Source organism: Candida theae (assembly GCF_024610275.1).
Source record: "Candida theae strain CBS 12239 chromosome Unknown scaffold8, whole genome shotgun sequence".
NCBI lineage: Eukaryota > Fungi > Ascomycota > Pichiomycetes > Serinales > Debaryomycetaceae > Lodderomyces > Lodderomyces theae.
In genome coordinates, this window is record NW_026261448.1 from 300,445 (window position 1) to 318,061 (window position 17,617).

Here is a 17,617-nt window from a genome sequence, read left to right on the forward strand (position 1 = left end):
TATTCAACGAGCAAACCCTTCAAACGAACCAGAGCGTTGCTTGTGTAGTGAGCTGTTCTTTCGGTGCAACTCGGAAAAGTTTGTAGACACTTCTTGCAGTAATCCAACGAAGGAGTTGCTTCGTGACAACACGGGTTCCTTGTCTAATGGATTGATTCTCTTGACAGTAATCAACAAAATTGTGCAAACAAGTAGCACGGTACCAGCAACAACAAATACGAGCCCTGGGCGATGTAGTGTACTCACAGAATACTTGTACAATGTCAAATAAAACACAGGGATCACCAAGGCAAAAATGTTCTTGACCAATGCCATCGCACCGAAAAGCTCTCCTGTTTTAGATTCAGGATAAAATTTGATAATCGAAGAGTTAATGGCTGGGGTGATCAATGTACCGAACCCGCAAAGTACTGTAAACATAAAGAATACCGAAGATGTAGGTGCAATGCTGTAGCCGAAAAAGCCTATTGTTTCACATACCAACCCAATCAAACACATGGAAAAGTCCACCATATCAAGTTGGGTTTTAAACACTTTGAACTTGAGTCCATGTTGAAGAATCTTGTGATTGATTATTGGCGACAAAAGAATCAAAACAACGGCTTTGCTGGAACAACTTACAGCAAGTAAGTGGCCAATACTGTTTTGTGCCCAATCATAGTTGTAAATTCCATACAAGATGAAAATCTCTCCAAACGATACCGCCATGGTGCTCATGATGCACTCTATAAAAGCCAAAACAAGAATAGTAAACCTGTCACGACCAATCTTGTGTTTGTTTGATTGTTTCACCAAATCGTCAGGAATGATGAGTAGCTTGAGTGGTTTCAAAAAGTTGAGTTGATTGATAAGTCGGTTGTACCAAGGTGACTGCTGCAACACACGGAGATTGACCTCACTCAGCGACCGCGAAAGCGATCTCGACTTTCTGCGAGCCTTTTCAGATCTAGACTCGGGCAAAATGAAAATTGTCATCAAGAGATTTAGAATAAAGATTCCAATTTCAAACTTCAACGGAATAAACTCCTGCTTTGATATATTGACCAGTGGGGACATCTTTGTCGTTAAAGAGATAATAAAGTTACCCACCAAGGGACCAATACTCAACCCCACAAACAATGCCGCAAAGCTAATTCCCAATGCATATATTCTTTGATGAGGCTCGACAACGTCTGAGATATAGCAATTGCACAAGGCCACCAAAGACATTAGTCCTCCACCCATATTGCTTATAGCTTCACTCGCAATCATTGAGTAGAATTGTAAAGTGGTGTAGTTGTACATAAAGTAAAACTTGAGCAACTTCCCCACTAAGAAACAAAGAATCACAGTTATAATGAAAGGTCGTCTACCGTAAAGATCACTCAAGGGTGCGATTTTCCCCGAAGATATCAACATGATCGTGGCAGACGTTACCGTGTAGCCCAATTGCAAATTCGACATCAACACTTGTGCCGAATCCTTGTTGCAATTTTCAGCACCGAGTGTGTTGCAAGCAAGCTTCAACGTAATCACCTGCCTCGTGGCTTCGGCACTTGAAATGGAAAAGGCTAACAAGAAAGTGATGGTGGAGATCATCAACACACTAGGACGCTTTAGCCAATGAATACCTTTGTTCAAAAGTCGCTGTTCTCTCAACCACACCACATCCTCACTATGTTCATCTTCATCGTATTCTTCATCATTCTCCAATATGGCTTCATAGACATCATTTGCTGCCAACTCTAGATCTGCCAATGCTTGTCCACTATCTGGTATTAGAGGCGTTGCGCCATTTTGCGCACTCAGTGATGATGACGGTTCCTTTGGTAAAAGCGGATCAATCTCTGCGGAATCGTGTCGATCCGGAGGCACAGAACTTCCTGACGACATGATTTAGCAACTAAGTAGAAGAAATGAGACCTATAGCTTGAAAAAGAAAAAAAAAATGATATCCCTCCCTCTCTCTCTGTCTCTCTCTCTCTCTCTCTCAAATTTTGAACAAAACAAACTTTTGACAGGTTTGACTTGATCTATTTTATAGTAAATAGTAATTATTGAATTGCTATCTGATTTGTGTACGGCTCCAAATTTTATTCTTTTGTTTTGTTTTGTATTGTTTTCTTTTAGATTGCGCAGGTGTTTTACGCTTTGGGAATTAATTCCGCTTCGCAAGAGGGAGGCGAGGGGAAAGGCGGGAAAGGCTGAAGATAGAGGTAACTTTGATGCCACAGTGTTTAGACTACACAACGGTAGTTGCCATCATCATATTGCATTAGCCTCACCCGAAGGAGTTGATACAAGGGCAACCTCACTGACAGAGTGGCAATACCCGTCCAGATGCAAGATTGCACTTTGAAGTAAGAAAGCAGGTACTGTAGTTACGCATTTCAGGGTGATGCTGACTTAAATATAATTACAATTATCCCTCATTGCCCAAGTTTGACTTCATACTTTTCTTCTCTTTTACTTGTGATCCACTGGTCATGCCTCATTGTTGACAAAAGCAGACCGTCAATTTTGCTGCATCAAAAAAACAAAAAAACAAAAAAAAGCAAAAAATCTCTCCTTTGTTGACTAGTTCACCAGCATCATGCTTACTACAAGAACGTACGCACCCACCAGGAACACTTTGAATGTTCTTGCTCGCTTTCTTTGGAAGGATCACAAGTACCTGAAACGTCCCGACAACGAAGCACTCGCTGACGCGTTAAACTTACTATCGAAGCCATCAACGAAACCCAAGTACAAACCATCATTGTTCAAGTCCTTAGCCGGAGACCCTATCGATGAGCAGTTGTCCAATGTGAATCGCAGTTTATACATAAAGCAGGAGTCACATGTGAATGAGCAATTTGTGAACAACTTGTTGTGGGGTATAAAGTCGTCCTTATTGGACCCACAAATCAACCATTCACAACTTCTAAACGATATGAGCCCCGATGAGTTGAGTAGTTACATCAAGAGAATGAAGAGTGAGGACCATCTACGAGAGATTGTGCAACTTTTCCATAACCACGATAGATTGACGTTACCAATACTAAGGGAGGTTTTATTGAACAAGTCGTTGAAAAACCTAGACAATTTCCCAATTTCATTGACCAGATTTGATGGCATAACAGGAATCGATGAAAAAGCTGCTGTCCACCTAAACATCATCATGCTCAAGAAATATTATGACTTGAACCGACCGCTAGATATTATACGAAACTTGAAGATGAATTTCGCCAAAGACTATCTTCCATTGATTGAATCCCGCAAACTTTCTCCATTTTATGAACGAATTGTGTGGCGCTTTGTGTTTGAATATTTGAGACAGTACAATGAAGAACATTACATAAGATCACTAGAGTCACTTCATTCCAGTTTTCTCATTTGGGAGTCCTCGTCATATTCCTCAAGCCAGGCAATTGCTCACATTGTCCTTGAGAACCACAGCGAGATGTCTAAGCTTCAAAACTTGTTTTTCAAAATAGCCAGTTTCACAAGGACTCACGAAGTTCCTAAATTGAGAAAAATATCCATCAAACACAAGCTATATCAAAACCGAGAGGATAAAAAGCTGCTTTATGCGGTACTTAGTGATTTGGAGAGTTTGCTAGTCTCTTCCCAGTCAGAATACGCAAAGCCATTGCTTGAGGAGTTGGCTATGTACAGACTTGAATTAGTGCAAGAAACTTACTCTACACCTGCCAGTTCTTTTGAGGGTTTAGAGTTGAGCAAAGCATAACCTGGGTAAGTATAACGTATGAAGGTGTATAGTAATTGAACAGGTCTTTAATTACGTACACTGTTTGTTTCTACTGGACTCGCTCAATCTTCCGATGTAACTACTTTTCGCTTCCAAATCCCTGTTTTGTTTTCTTCAAATCCCCTCTTTTGCAATTTTTCAACACTGAAGCATTTTTTTTTAAAGTGAAGGAACACACTTTGGTGCTACACAATGAAAGTTATAAGAGACCACGATGTTAAGGCTTTTCTAAATAAGGAATTGACCAAGGAATCCATCGTAAACCAGTTCTTGCCAGTATTGGCACGTGGGTTGTCTTCATACGCATCCAATCCAAACGGCATTGTCCCCCCACGTACTGTACAACCATCAAACAACTCGGAGTCCGACACAACACATGTATTTATGCCATGCATTTCACCAAATGAAGTAGGCTTGAAAGTTATCACCGGTGGTCCATCAAACAATGCAAAAGGATTGGGATTTCAAGGATCCGTGATTATTTTGAACGAGATTACTGGTGAGTTGGACGCTGTCATCAACGCCGCTTGTTTAACTGCATTTCGAACCGCATTGGCAAGTGTTCTTGGGCTCACCAGGGTGTTGCCTGTTGATTCGGAGACCACATTACCCGAATTGTGCGTTTTCGGAGTTGGACAACAAGCTTACTGGCATGTCAAGTTGGCATTGCTTTTATACAGAGGCAAGATTAGTCGGGTAAGCATATTGAACAGAACGTTGAAAAATGCCGAGAGGTTGAGAGATGATTTGGTTAAAGAGTTTGTTGATGTTGACTTTGAAGCTTTCCTGTTTGAAGATGAAGAAAAATTTAGGCCGCACATTGAAAATAGTGGGATCATCTTTGGTTGTACTCCATCTACATCTGCAGTAATTAAACAGGACTATTTAAACAAGAACCCAAAGTTCAAAAAATTTATATCGTTAATTGGATCGTACAAACCCAACATGATTGAATTGGACTTGGATTTCATGCACCACCTCAAGAAAGATGGGGTCAACGTTATTGTTGATTCGAAAGAGCATACATTGCACGAAGCTGGGGAGTTGATACAATCGGGCTATACGAGCAACCAGTTGATTGAGCTTCACGAGTTGTACGATGTAGAAGATTTTAACTCCGTTACCGATTCATATGGAATTACCGTGCAAAAAATCGTTGGATTATCCATAATGGACTTGTGCATGGGCAAGTATATATATGATAAGATTGGAGAAAATGCAGTGATTGTGAATGACTTTTGAGTCAATAGAGTAACTCCATTCTCCCCCTCATCCCTCATCCCCCATCCCCGCTTTCAATACACGTTTCCGCTGTGTTTCTCTCACAACAATTCTTTTGTTTTTTTTTTTTTTTTTTCCTGATTACATTCTCGTTATCAGTGATTTGTTCACCTCCAACGTGGCTTGTATCTCCATTTATTAAGAGCAGTACCGCATCAGCACCAAACATCCCCAAATGGCTAAACGAAGCGAGAATTCGCCCTTACTTGGAGGGGACTCCTTGATATACAACAGCAAGCCCAAATCAAATGTGAGAAAGAACATTTCTTATATCTTGAATGTAGTCACATTGATCACCATTGCCGTGCTATTATTCCATCACCCTTCGAAACCAGAAACACCACAAGTGAAGCCCCATGGTAAAAAGAACATTATAATGATGGTTACCGATGGAATGGGACCAGCCAGTTTATCAGCAGCTAGATCGTTCCGCCAGCTTCGGGATAAATTACCAATCGATGACACTCTAGTTATAGACAAGTATCTCATTGGATCCTCCAGAACAAGATCTTCGAGCTCCTTAATCACAGATTCTGCTGCAGGGGCCACTGCGTTTGCTTGTGGTCTCAAATCTTACAATGGAGCCATTGGTGTCGATCCAGACAAGACACCCTGCGGAACTATTTTAGAGGCGTTGAAGTTGCAAGGGTACATGACTGGATTGGTTGTGACCACAAGAATCACTGATGCTACGCCAGCTGCATTTAGTGCACATGTTGACTACCGTTTCCAAGAAGACTTGATTGCTCAACATCAGCTAGGTGAATATCCTTTGGGACGTGTTGTTGACTTGATATTGGGTGGTGGAAGATGCCATTTCGTTCCCGCTTCCAACGGTGGGTGCAGAGCTGATGGAAGAGACTTGGTTAAAGAAGCAGTCAAGAACGGCTGGTCGTATGCTGGGGATAGGTCACAATTTGACCAGCTACATGGTGGGGAAAATGTCAGTTTGCCATTATTGGGATTGTTGGCGAACCATGATATTCCATACGACATTGATCGCCAAAGTGAGGAATTTCCATCGTTGGCAGAACAAGTCAAAGTGGCTTTGACTGCTTTGGAAGAGGCAACTAAAGATTCAGATCAAGGGTTCTTTTTATTGATTGAAGGGTCGAGAATTGATCATGCTGGGCACCACAATGACCCCGCAGCTCAAGTGAGAGAAGTGTTGGCATATGATAATGCATTCAAAGAAGTGATTGATTTCATTGAATCAACTGATGTGGAGACTGTTGCTATATCCACAAGCGACCACGAGACGGGTGGTTTGGTAACCGCTAGACAAGTATCAGAATCGTACCCGGACTATTTGTGGTATCCGCAAGTGTTATTGAATAGCACTCATTCAGGAGAGTATTTGACAAGAAAGATTTACACTCAAAAAGTCAAGTCCGGTACCAAATTTGCCGATTTCATCAAGCAAGAAATTTTGGAAAAGGACATGGGTATCACTGATTATACAGAAGATGAAGTCAAGCAAATTGCCTTGAAATCGTCTCAACCAGATGCATTGTTGTATTTCTTGAACAATATGATTTCATACAGAGCCCAAATTGGATGGACGACCCATGGTCATTCAGCAGTTGACGTGAACATATACGCCCACACAAACTCACCTGCACTTTTACATAAATTGAAATCTAGAACTGCTTACGATGGATTGACTGGCAATCATGAAAATATCGAAATCGGTGCGTTTATGGAAACGATTACTGGATCAAATTTGAACAAGGTTACCGAAATGATTAGAAAGATGACCCATTCACCTCGTGACAAGAGTGATTTGTCAACGGATGAGTATCACGCCAATGTCGATTATTTATAATTAGAGTTTAGAAATGCATATATTTAGGATGTTATGAGAGAAACAAAACAGCTTCTACTTTATCTCTCACTTGTGTTCAATCATTGACAAGGCATCCAATATGCCCAGTTTAATCACTTCTTCGGTAAATTTCTCTTCCACCGATGTCTTGAGCCCTTGGCTATACACTCTCAAATTTTTTGCAATTGGACCTCCTCGAGCCATAGTTGCAACAATGTTTCGTTTCAACTGCTGGGCCAATTTCTGCCAAAATAGCACCATTAAGGATTCAGTTCTATAATAGCTCAATACAGGCAGTAACAAGCTTTCATCTGATTTATTAGTACTATCTTGAGGCAAGCTCCATTTATTCAACACTTCATCGAGTTTTGAAAAGTAAGTGGTGTTGTTCTCTTGCACCTCCGTCAATATCGCCATGAAATTTCGTGGAGATTGTAGTGCTTTTGATAATTGGTTGCTACTAGTTGTAACTTGTCTTTGTATAGTTGACTTGTCAAGAACTTGATAGAATTCTTGCGGATCGAGAATATAGAGTGCTTGAAGTGTATGGTATAGTTTCAAATTCTTCAAATTCAACGAGCTTGATCGGCAGGTTTCATTATTTATTGTCATTGAACATTCTTGAACCAAACTTTGTCTTCTGGTGACTGCAGTGGCTCGATAATCTCGAATCAACTTGATTGACAATACATTGTTCCCATGGTCAGATTTGGCACCTCCATTGATTGACGTCACTGATTGGTACAAGCTCATCAATTGAGTGTACAATCGACTGGCTCTAACCACATCATCACCACGGCCTATTGGTACCCCGCCTTGCAATTCTTCCAATTGTTGAATGAGAAATATAAAGAACGAAGTCGCACGTAACAACTCCAATGTCTGGTGTACATTCTTCAACGCGTTATTCAAACGCACCGCATCCTCATACGGTTCAATCACTTCCTTTTTAATCTTTTCAAATGGCTTATTGATAGTGTCTATGCGGGGATTGATTCGATCTTGTAAAATCGTTCTATACTGTTCAATTTGAGTGAAATTCAAAGTCAAAGATTCATAATTTGTCGAAGATATCAGTTTCATACGCTTGTCTAATTCCACCAAGTCATATTTTAGCTTTTTCAATGGTGTTTGCAAATCTAGTAAGTTATTGTCATGGCCATTAGTAGATATGAGCAATGAGTTGGCGAAACTTTTCGCATCAAAGTCGGGTTCAAGGTATGCTTCAAAATCCTCTAGTTCGTTTCGTTGAGACCCGTTTGAGGTCATGACTAGGGAACAGATCTGTTGATGAATTCTTGTCAGAGGATTTCGTGAAAGAATCTACAGTGAGAAAAAAAAAAAATGGACCTTGGCTTCGTATATCGCGCACTCTGTTATTACTCCGTTCTATACTTTGGTTTGGATACACCACCACTACCATTAGTCTTGCCACGACCAGATCCTCCTTTGTTGAACGTCTTTTTCAAATTCCTTCCACCTTTATTCTTAAATTTACCATATTTCTCCTGTTTCTCCTTTAACTTCCGTTCCTTTTCCTCCTTTTTGGCACTGGCAGCACGTTCAAGTCTTCGTTCACGACACACAATCCGGCTTTCACGCTTCTTCTTCCCTGGCCTATTCTTCTTTTTCGTATTCCTTGCTCGAGCTAGCTCTGCGTCAATCTTTGCATTGTACTCGTTCAAATCTATTAGCTTGCGCAGATTTGGTTGAATAAAGTATTGTGCATAGATGTCATCACCCGAGACAGCCACTTGGGTAAATTGCAACTTCTGTTCGGGAGTGTACAAAGCAAAATAGTACAGATCGGGTCGTTCATTATTTATTCGTTCTTCGGAATGTTCACGTAGCGAAACTTTCTGAACTGGAGCTACTGGACGGCCTCGATCATCGGACCCATCCACACTCTTCAAGTCGTCTTCACTTGGTTTGCTGGCAGATGCAAACAACGGAAATGCAAACTCGTCCTCCTCCTCCTCCTCCCCCTCATCTTCGTTACTCTTTTTTATTTTGGAATCGTCTTGTGGGTTGGAATTAGAGTCGTCGACTTCAATAAATTCGAATTCCAAATTTGGTGGAACATATCCTCCATCATCTGACCCAATATCTGAGCCAGAGTCATCGTGATACAAAGTCAGCCTCGAAACCCTAGAATAATATAAGTCAGTAAAGCTGATCGTAACATAGGAGTATGAATCATGACATACTTTGCTTCTCCCATGATTAGCTAGTTGTCATCAAGAGTTTATCACATCATCGTTTTTCCAATCACATCTTTACACAAAAAAATAAAAAAAAATAATCCCTTAACAAAAAGCATTAATAGTACAACATTACAAACTAAAATATACATATATACATATAAAGATCATTAGGCGTCTTCTCTTCAGCGCTACTACCCTGACAGTCACCAAAGGGGATTACAAGCAGCTTTAACAGTCTTGATGATATCCTTTCTATAGCTCAAATGAGGTGGAATAAACCTCGACAACTGCTTCACACTCACATCAATCTCGTCGTTAGCACCATCATTTTCCATACTCTTTTCATTGACTACGGAATAAGTCAAATCATCAAATCCTTGTAACGAATCCAACAAAACAACAACGGGCTTCTGTTCATTCAATTTTTGAAATACTAGAGGAAATTTCCGTTCAAGAACTGGTCGAATATCATGGTAAGGTACAAACTTCATCAACAAATTATCAAACAATTGTTCCCCTTGTTTCCGATTCTTGACGATATCAACAGAAGTCTTCAACCTGTGGTCTATTCCAATGAATTTATAGAATAACTTCCAAAGTTTCACTTTATCTCGAGACTCAACAACGATTGAAGACGGGCCTTCGTTGTCGCTACTCAATTCTGATTCGAACTCGGCAATTCTCGTCAACGTAAGCAACGAAATTTGAAGATCCAAAACATACTCAACATCATTGATAATAAAGACATAAAATGGCAAATACTTTGTAATTGAGGCATCAGTGGGCTTGGAGTTCAATTTTAACTTCCTTAACCCTATCGGGTAATAGTCCAACAACTTCTGTCGTGTCAAAGCAACCTTTTTGGCCTCCGCTGCTTTCGACTTTCGTTCCAACTCCTCTACCAACTTCAACTCCTGTTCACGTTTCAAAGCAGCCAACTCCCGCTCCTCTTCGAGCTTCTTTTCCTCCTCTTCCTTTTTTTTCAACTCCTTCTCCTTCTCAGATTTCAAAAACATTTCTCTACGTGCCTTCTTTTTAGCTTCAACTTTTTCTTGCCAAATGCGTGCTTCTTCAGCGGTTTTGACTTTTTGCTCTTCAATCGCCGCTGCTGAAATAGATGGCACTGGAGAAGGTGGAGCAGGGGACGGGGATCGCGCCTTTGACTTCATTTCACTAACATTGTCATGAGATGGGACAACAGTGTTGGGAGATATCGATTTCTCATAAGCGTTATTGTAGTTGTTGTGCAATTTAGGAACAGCGGAATCACTAGGGGCTGATTTTCCAACACCTGTTGCCAATGGACGATGCGACTCTTTTTGATGCACTTTGATCAGACTTTCAGATTTTGTCTTCTTCAACAAGGGATCAGAACGGGCAGTATCAGGTTCATGCTTCCTCTTTTTGGTTTCCTTGCTATCCGCGACAGTGTTGTCTTTATCTAAGACCTTTACTTGTCGATCAAGATTGTCAGAAATATCCTTCTTGGAGTTTGATTTCTCGTGGATTGTAGTCTTGAAAAGCTTTCCAGTTCCAGTTCCATGGCTGCCTCTATGACTGCTAGCCTCCACTTTCGTCCTCTCCTCAGGTTCATCAATATCCATGCTATCATCCCCTTCCACAGGTCTTGCAGCATAGCTGTTTTTCTTCTCTGCTTCCTTTGCATCCTCCATTACCTCATCCTCTTCCTCCTCTTGCTCCCCTTCCTCCTCGTCGTCATCCGACACAGGAACGGATGGAGCCCTGGATGTAGTCCGTGACACAACTCTCGAAGGAACCGCAGACAAGATCTTGGTTCCACTCTTCTTCTCCATTGCTTCCTGAATGATTTCAATTTCCCTTGCATCGAAATGAGCGGAATGCTGAACAATCTGCAATGCAGTCAACCCATCTTTTTTCCTCGTCTTGAAAGGATCAGCACCCTTCGAAAGCAATGATTGCACCACTTCGAAATGTCCTCTTCCTACACTAGCCAACAATGCAGTAACTCCACATTTGCTTTCAGTGTCGATATTGTACGCAGTCGGATTCAATCCCAAGATGATATCAATCAATTCCGAATGGCCATTTCTAGCCGCAATAATCAAAATGTCAGGCTTATCTTCAAGACTATTCCCAGCAACAAAATGACTCGCAACTACCTCCTTTCGATTTTCAGCAGCCCATTTGTATATTCCTTTACGTTTAATCAATCCCGCAAAGTAAGACTCATTCGGATCGTCAATGATTTCAAACTCGGCATCTTCACCACCTGGCCCCAGCTGCGATGTATTCACAATCGCTTTCCGAGCAGTGAATTTATTACTCGCATCTTCCAAAACTTTGATGATATCGTCGTATCCCTCTTCATCAGCATGTTCATTGTAAATCTTGGTCAAAGCAGTGAATCCATCAAGATTGAAAATGTTTGGGTCGGCATTATTCTTCAACAAAATTTCAACAGTTTCAAGGTGCATGTTTTCTGCAGCATCAATTAAGGGAGTTTCACAATCACCAGCCTCGTCAGCTTTAGCATTCACATTGGCTCCATGGTCAATAAGAATTTGAACAATTTCATTGTGTCCCTCCAAGGCCGCTTCATGAAGACAGGTAAATCCACAAAAATCTTTTTCATTGGCACTTGCACCTCTGTTTAAATAATCGCGAACGTCATCAATGTTTCCCTTTTTACAAGCCCGTTGCAAAAGTGACCTTCCGCTGGAATCACGCTTGATTTTGTATGGTGGCTTCTTCATTGCTTTACCTGTCATTAGCTTCTTGTCCTTGGTTTCGGAGAATGTGCGTTTGGGCCCAGGTGTGGTTTCCTGCTTCACCATGTTGAAGTTTTCACCTGCATTATGTGTGTCCAGCTTAGGCGTATCCGCATCCTCGTCTTCAACATTATTTTCCTCATCTGATGAGCTAATGATCATTTTCTTCCGCTTCAAAAGGTGTCGATCACTATCATATGGCTTCTTTTTGAGCAACTTTACTCCTTGGTTCAAACGTGGAGGCGGTGTACCAATAATAGTTTCCGCCTCTGACGATTCTCCTTCGGAGTCTTGTGGTTCTCCAACCTGCTTTCTTTGTTCGTCTCCACAATTTTTCCCATTTTCAGCACTTGGTGATGCCTCTCTACTCAATACAATCTTCGACTCCTTGTCCCTGGTATCCTTAGTTGGAGTTTCAGTCTCTTCGGGGATCTCCGGCATTGTTCCAATCTCATTAAAGTTGAAATTAACATCGAGCTCAGACTCGTTGACAGGAGATAACATTGATGTGTCATCCGCAAACGAATCAGATCTATTCAATTTAGTTTTTGGAGTCAGCAAAATCTCCGCCTTTTCGGTAGCCAGATTTTCGTTGTCATTGCCAGATTGAGAAATATGAAATTGTGTAGTTTCTTCTTTCACGTCGGAGGAAGATTGCTCCAGGGTTTGTTCCTCTTTCAGGGGAGCTTCATTTGTCTTGCCGTCATCAACAACATTATTGGATGGTTTCTTTACCAACGACACCTCAATCTCCTCACTTGCATCTCTCATCTCTTCATCTACTTGCTCATTCTTGTCAGTAGCATCCACATCGACTTTCCGACTGACTTCATTTTCTAAAAAGTCGCCCTCAGTTGTCCTCTCATCGTCATTACTTGATTCTTTTTGCTTGACTTCTGTTTGAGCTGACTCATCGAGTGCTGGAAACTTGACATCTTCAACTGGAGTTTCGGATACACCCACATTCTCATCATCACCTGACCTTGCAACGGCTTCACCTGTCTCAGTTGATTTCGATTCGTCATCAATAGAGCCTTTCTCAATGGATTCCACCTCAACCTGATCAGAAAAGGTCTTATTCTGTTCTATACCCAGCTTGGTTTCAGATTCAGTGGCCGTTTTCTTGATTTTCGATTTTTTCAAATAATCACTCAACGAAGTTTTCCTCAGACCACTTGAAGTTGAGCTTGACATTGATAACGGAGGTGATGAAGATGGTGGAGACGATTGAAATTCTGTACCTTTGGGATCTGACTTTTCTTTTCGCAAGTCTTTACTCGAGTCACTACTCACCTCTTGACGATCTTGGCTGTTTAATATTGTCTCTGTAGTTTGATCTTGAGTTTTGGACTCAGATGCAGTCCATAGCTCTGTATCCAGTTGTTGATCAGTCTTCACCTTGGTTCCATCAGTAGTCAGAACATGTTGATTCTCAGGGTCCCTTTTTACCAGAACGCTTTTACTGTTTGAAACTTTGCCCGATGGAGTTGCTTCATGAGTGTCTTTGCTCGCCAGAGAATTCCTATTCTCATCCAATTCTTTACTATTTACCATCAGGTCACCTGCAAGTGGAGGTCTAATTGAACCTCTCCCAACAATCCCCTTCTGATGTTCATCTCTTGCCGAGTCTCTTCGAGAAATATCCAATATTGAGCTTGCGCCAATAGCAGTAGCTTCATTTCCAGTATTACTAACCGGCTTCCTCTTCACACTCTCAACGCTCGATTTTCTTGATATATTCCCCTTGAGATTTTTAGAAGTTGTTGAGATAAACTGTTCAGAAGAAGACGAGCTTATCTTTGCAGAATTTGGTTCTGTTTCCTTATTGATACTGACTTGCGCAGATGCACTGAAATCTTCTGCACCCACTCTAGAGCGTCGCTCATCTCGGTATCCAGAAAGCATAGAATTTGAATTTGAATTTGAATTTGAACTTGCATTTGTACCGGATTTGCTACTCACACTCCCACTTGTGCTCGATACTGGACCAGCACGAGAAATGAACTTTTCTCCACTTGCTGCATCCAGTGAATACTTCGAAGTTGAACCATACCTATGCGACGGTGGAGCTCCACTTCGGCGTATTGACTGTGACGTACTTGGTCCATAATAGGAGCCGGGTCCACTTGCATTTCCCCTGAAATCTTTACTACTTCCATGATATCCAGATGATGATGATGATGCTGATGGTATTGAAGATGAGGATCTTAGTAGACTGGGTCCTGTTCCAGTTGACACTTTCAGCAGACTATACGATCTGTTATATCGCGATCTACTACTAGCTGTACTGCCAGCATACCCACCTCCAGCGTAGTGTTCTCGACGACTGTATCCTGGAGTTGATGATGATATAAATGGCTTGTCTCTGACTCGCGATGGTGCTGCAGTTGCTGTTGATGGTGTGTTTGCAGAAGATGAAGCGCCTGTTGACGCTGGACCTCCTCCTTGAGTATCTCGTTTGGCTTGCTCGTGCAACTTTCGAGACGTGTTGTTGTTGTACCGCGGTGTATAATGATTGCTGTTGTATGACATGGTGAGAATGTGTTCTATGATGAATGTGTTGTAAAACTAATCTTGACAAACAAAACAAATGGGGATTTCACAAGACAGAAATGTTAGTGTTTGTCGTCGTTGCACATAAATAGAAAATTGTCGTAAATTATTATTCTCTTCTTAGGCTACAATGGCGCCGTAAGCACTGTGTGAGTAATATATAGTTCTGGCTTGGTGTAGGATTCTTCCCTTTTCTGTTTTTTTTCTTTTGTTTTGGTTGTCACTTTTTTTTTTTTGCAAATAGAAATTGAATCTTTTCTAGAAGCAGTGAGTCGTGTACGTGAGCCCAACTTTTAGAAATCATGGGGAGGAAGGGACCCTTTGCATCACCCCATCAATAAAGAGAGTAAAATCTACGGTGTGCGGTTCAAAGTAGTATACTCGTCACTCACTCACTATCTTTTGTGGGATCTTGCTAGAAACTGAACATTACTTCTATACAATGTAGTCAAAACCGAAATTCTGCACACCCTCACAAGCTCATTTGTGTTGGAGAGCCAGCCAATAACTGCAGTATGCTGAATTCTGACTTGTTCAATTTATCACCAAACTCCATCAACTCGAAAATCAAACTCATATTTGGGCAAATTCGTTCACATTTGTCCACGCTTGTGCTTGTGGCTAGCTTTGAATCTAAACTTGTCACAGAGCCATTTTTCAACATTTCATAAGCTGCATTGACACCAAGACCAAACTTCATCATGAAATATGCCACAATCACACAAGCACTTCTACTGACCCCACATTGGCAATGGACAAGCACCTTCATATCCCTTTGGTAATACCAATCGATTTTGTGAGTCAAATCCATCAAGTCTTTCGAAATGGCAGACGTGTGTGACCACGGAATGTGAACATACTCTCGAACATGTTCTTTCTGGTTTGTGAAATGCGACGATAGATTGGTACACTCTTTAGCAACATTTATAACCAAATCGTAACGATTGATATCAACTTTGTTCAGTGGGTCAGAATAGAGAAAAATCTTTTGGTTAAGAACATTTCGCGGTCCGTTGGGGTACGCATTTATTCCAGTTGTTTCTTGAAGTTCTTCAGGAAACTGAAACTTTTTGGCATTGTAAGTTACGCTCTGCGGAGTGTTTGCATGGGGATGGAAGTTGGGGTGAACGTCAGATTTATGAAAGTTAGTTTCCAAAGGAGATTCTATTGACATTTTCTTGATGTTGCGCAGCAACTTTGTTGGCGAATTGTGCTGTTGTGGGGGCTGTACAACCTGATTGTCCAAACGCATAGGGCTATGTAATCTGGGTGGGGTTGATAAAGGTGAAGCTTTGGAATTCGGTGCAAACGGTGGTGGCATTGGTGGCTGGATTCTTTCATTGAGTGTATCATTAGCAATAGCTTTCAACGAAACTGTATTGACTTCTTGTCGCAGGCCGGTGATGTCCAGAGGAAATTTGTAAGGTTTGGATAGGGTAGCATGAGTGCTTCTTGTATCGATGTCCGAATCTCCATCGCATTGGTGTTGGTGAAGCGCTGGAGGGTTTTGTGGTGGTAATGTAGGGGTATGAGTAACTGATGGCGTTTGTAATGCGTCTTCAGAGTATATTGTACTATTTTGGAACAAAGGCTTGGTAAAGTTGAGAAGCTGCAGTTTATCAGATGAAGATGTAGTTGTATTTGTAGTTGAGTCAGATAGCTTCAGTCTTTTCGATGCAAGTGTGGTGTTATTCAGTGGGTTGGAGGACCCATTGGAGTCGTTCAAGTTTAAAGACAAGTTTTTCATATTCTTTTGCATATTGAACGAGTTTGCGATTCTTGAATGTTTGGGCGAGTAGTTGATCATTCCAGGTGATGACGGTATCGAGCCAGTAGACGATACTGACGAGATGGATGAGGTGTACCCATGCGAAAGGACGGTATTTGGGGGTTGCTGAAACGAATGTAGGTTTGGGTTCTGTTGCCGGGGTGATGATGCTGAAAAGTCTCCTTTACTCAAGTCAATTTTTCTATTTTGTGCCTTTGACGGTGTTGTAGTGGTTCCGTTGACGTGTACTGGCGACGATGCCACATTGGGGTTTGTAATTGGATCATCTAATTCCAGTTGCGAGTACTCAAAACTATACTGTCGGTTGTGGCTGTGGCTGTGGTGCTGGTGGTGGTGGTGGTGATTGGTATGAGACGGTGATGATGATGACGCTAATGAGGCCAAAGACGCTTTGTCTTGGTTGTGGAGATTATGGTCTTTGTTACTGTGCGTACCTAGTGGACCACTCGGTGTCTGCTTGTTTGATTTGGAATTGGACTCTAGTTGGAAATTGTTGTGCATCGTATCATCACAATAGCTAGCTCGAGCGCAATGGTTTTTGATATTTTCGGCAGTGATGAAATCTGATGCGTGAGGAGTAGATGTTTCAAAACTAAATTTGGATACTGACCTATGCAAATGTGCAGCAGTAGTAGTGGTGGTGGTGGTGGTAGTAGTAGTAGTAGTAGCACTAGCAGCACAGGACGATACCCAAGGAGTAGACATATGAAGGGTAACGTGTGGGGATAAGATTAATTAAAAAGAGGATACTGCCTGGCAAAACGTAGTGGGCAGAATTGTTTCCAGACGTGTTTCGGTGAAATTAATTTGTAGTAGGAAAAAGCTCACTTATATCGTAGCAGTTGGTCGGTGGGGAAGGTGTATTATTGTATCTTAAGAACAAGGGGGGGGTGTTGCTAAATCTCAAAGAGTACGGGATCCAAATGGTAGTGTTTTTTTCTTTTTTGACAGTTTATGCTGTGTGGTGGGTTCTTTTTTGAAACGTTTCAAGAGCACTTAGAAATCTGGAAATGTTTGAGCGGGTATGGATATGGGACTAAGTCGAAGGGGGGCTTCGTGGGTGTACAGCAGGTGTTCCTAGTGGGGTGTTTGTGTTATTGATGTTGGGCAATAAGTTGTGTAAACTTGTTTTGAAGTGAGTTTTATCAATCAAAGGGATTGTAAAACTTTTGGAATGTGTTTTATAATTTCTTTGAATTTATTTTTTTTTTTTTTTTATTTTTATAATTTTATTTTCATAATGTCTGTCTGTCTGTCTGTCTGTCTGTCTGATTTCTTTTTTGTTTTTTTTCTGAGTGTCTCTTACTTTCGTGTTTGAAATTGTAGTACATATACAAAGAAAAATATTTAATTATAGAAAAAGGGCGTGTCTGACACAACAATGATACACTCTCACATAATGTATATATACATATACATAGACGTGTCAACCTTACACATAAAGGATATGTAGTGTCAAAGCACAGTTGGTATGGAGGTTGTACT

General features: G+C 41.2%; 7 protein-coding genes across 7 annotated transcripts; 3 read left to right on the forward strand and 4 right to left on the reverse strand. All coding sequences in view use genetic code 12, as the record gives it.

The window, feature by feature from the left end:
* Nucleotides 1–3: 3 nt before the first annotated feature.
* KGF57_003699 (uncharacterized protein) lies at nt 4–1,872 on the reverse strand (the record flags this gene model as incomplete). The annotated part of the gene is made up of 1 exon (XM_051753146.1): nt 4–1,872. The coding sequence occupies one exon, from the start codon at nt 1,870–1,872 to the stop codon at nt 4–6; it is 1,869 nt and encodes a 622-aa protein (XP_051607909.1).
* Nucleotides 1,873–2,572: 700 nt separating this feature from the next.
* KGF57_003700 (uncharacterized protein) lies at nt 2,573–3,709 on the forward strand (the record flags this gene model as incomplete). Its single annotated transcript, XM_051753147.1, has 1 exon — nt 2,573–3,709. The coding sequence occupies one exon, from the start codon at nt 2,573–2,575 to the stop codon at nt 3,707–3,709; it is 1,137 nt and encodes a 378-aa protein (XP_051607910.1).
* A 213-nt stretch (nt 3,710–3,922) lies between these two features.
* Nucleotides 3,923–4,972, forward strand: KGF57_003701 (uncharacterized protein; the record flags this gene model as incomplete). Its single annotated transcript, XM_051753148.1, has 1 exon — nt 3,923–4,972. The coding sequence occupies one exon, from the start codon at nt 3,923–3,925 to the stop codon at nt 4,970–4,972; it is 1,050 nt and encodes a 349-aa protein (XP_051607911.1).
* Nucleotides 4,973–5,186: 214 nt separating this feature from the next.
* On the forward strand, nt 5,187–6,836 carry KGF57_003702 (alkaline phosphatase; the record flags this gene model as incomplete). Its single annotated transcript, XM_051753149.1, has 1 exon — nt 5,187–6,836. The coding sequence occupies one exon, from the start codon at nt 5,187–5,189 to the stop codon at nt 6,834–6,836; it is 1,650 nt and encodes a 549-aa protein (XP_051607912.1).
* A 66-nt stretch (nt 6,837–6,902) lies between these two features.
* Nucleotides 6,903–8,105, reverse strand: KGF57_003703 (Golgi transport complex subunit; the record flags this gene model as incomplete). The annotated part of the gene is made up of 1 exon (XM_051753150.1): nt 6,903–8,105. One exon carries the CDS (start codon nt 8,103–8,105, stop codon nt 6,903–6,905), a length of 1,203 nt encoding a protein of 400 aa, XP_051607913.1.
* Nucleotides 8,106–8,215: 110 nt separating this feature from the next.
* KGF57_003704 (uncharacterized protein) lies at nt 8,216–14,322 on the reverse strand (the record flags this gene model as incomplete). The annotated part of the gene is made up of 2 exons (XM_051753151.1): nt 8,216–8,984; nt 9,248–14,322. 2 exons carry the CDS (start codon nt 14,320–14,322, stop codon nt 8,216–8,218), a joined length of 5,844 nt encoding a protein of 1,947 aa, XP_051607914.1.
* Nucleotides 14,323–14,815: 493 nt separating this feature from the next.
* CPP1 (tyrosine/serine/threonine protein phosphatase) lies at nt 14,816–16,837 on the reverse strand (the record flags this gene model as incomplete). The annotated part of the gene is made up of 1 exon (XM_051753152.1): nt 14,816–16,837. One exon carries the CDS (start codon nt 16,835–16,837, stop codon nt 14,816–14,818), a length of 2,022 nt encoding a protein of 673 aa, XP_051607915.1.
* Between the last annotated feature and the right edge of the window lie 780 nt (nt 16,838–17,617).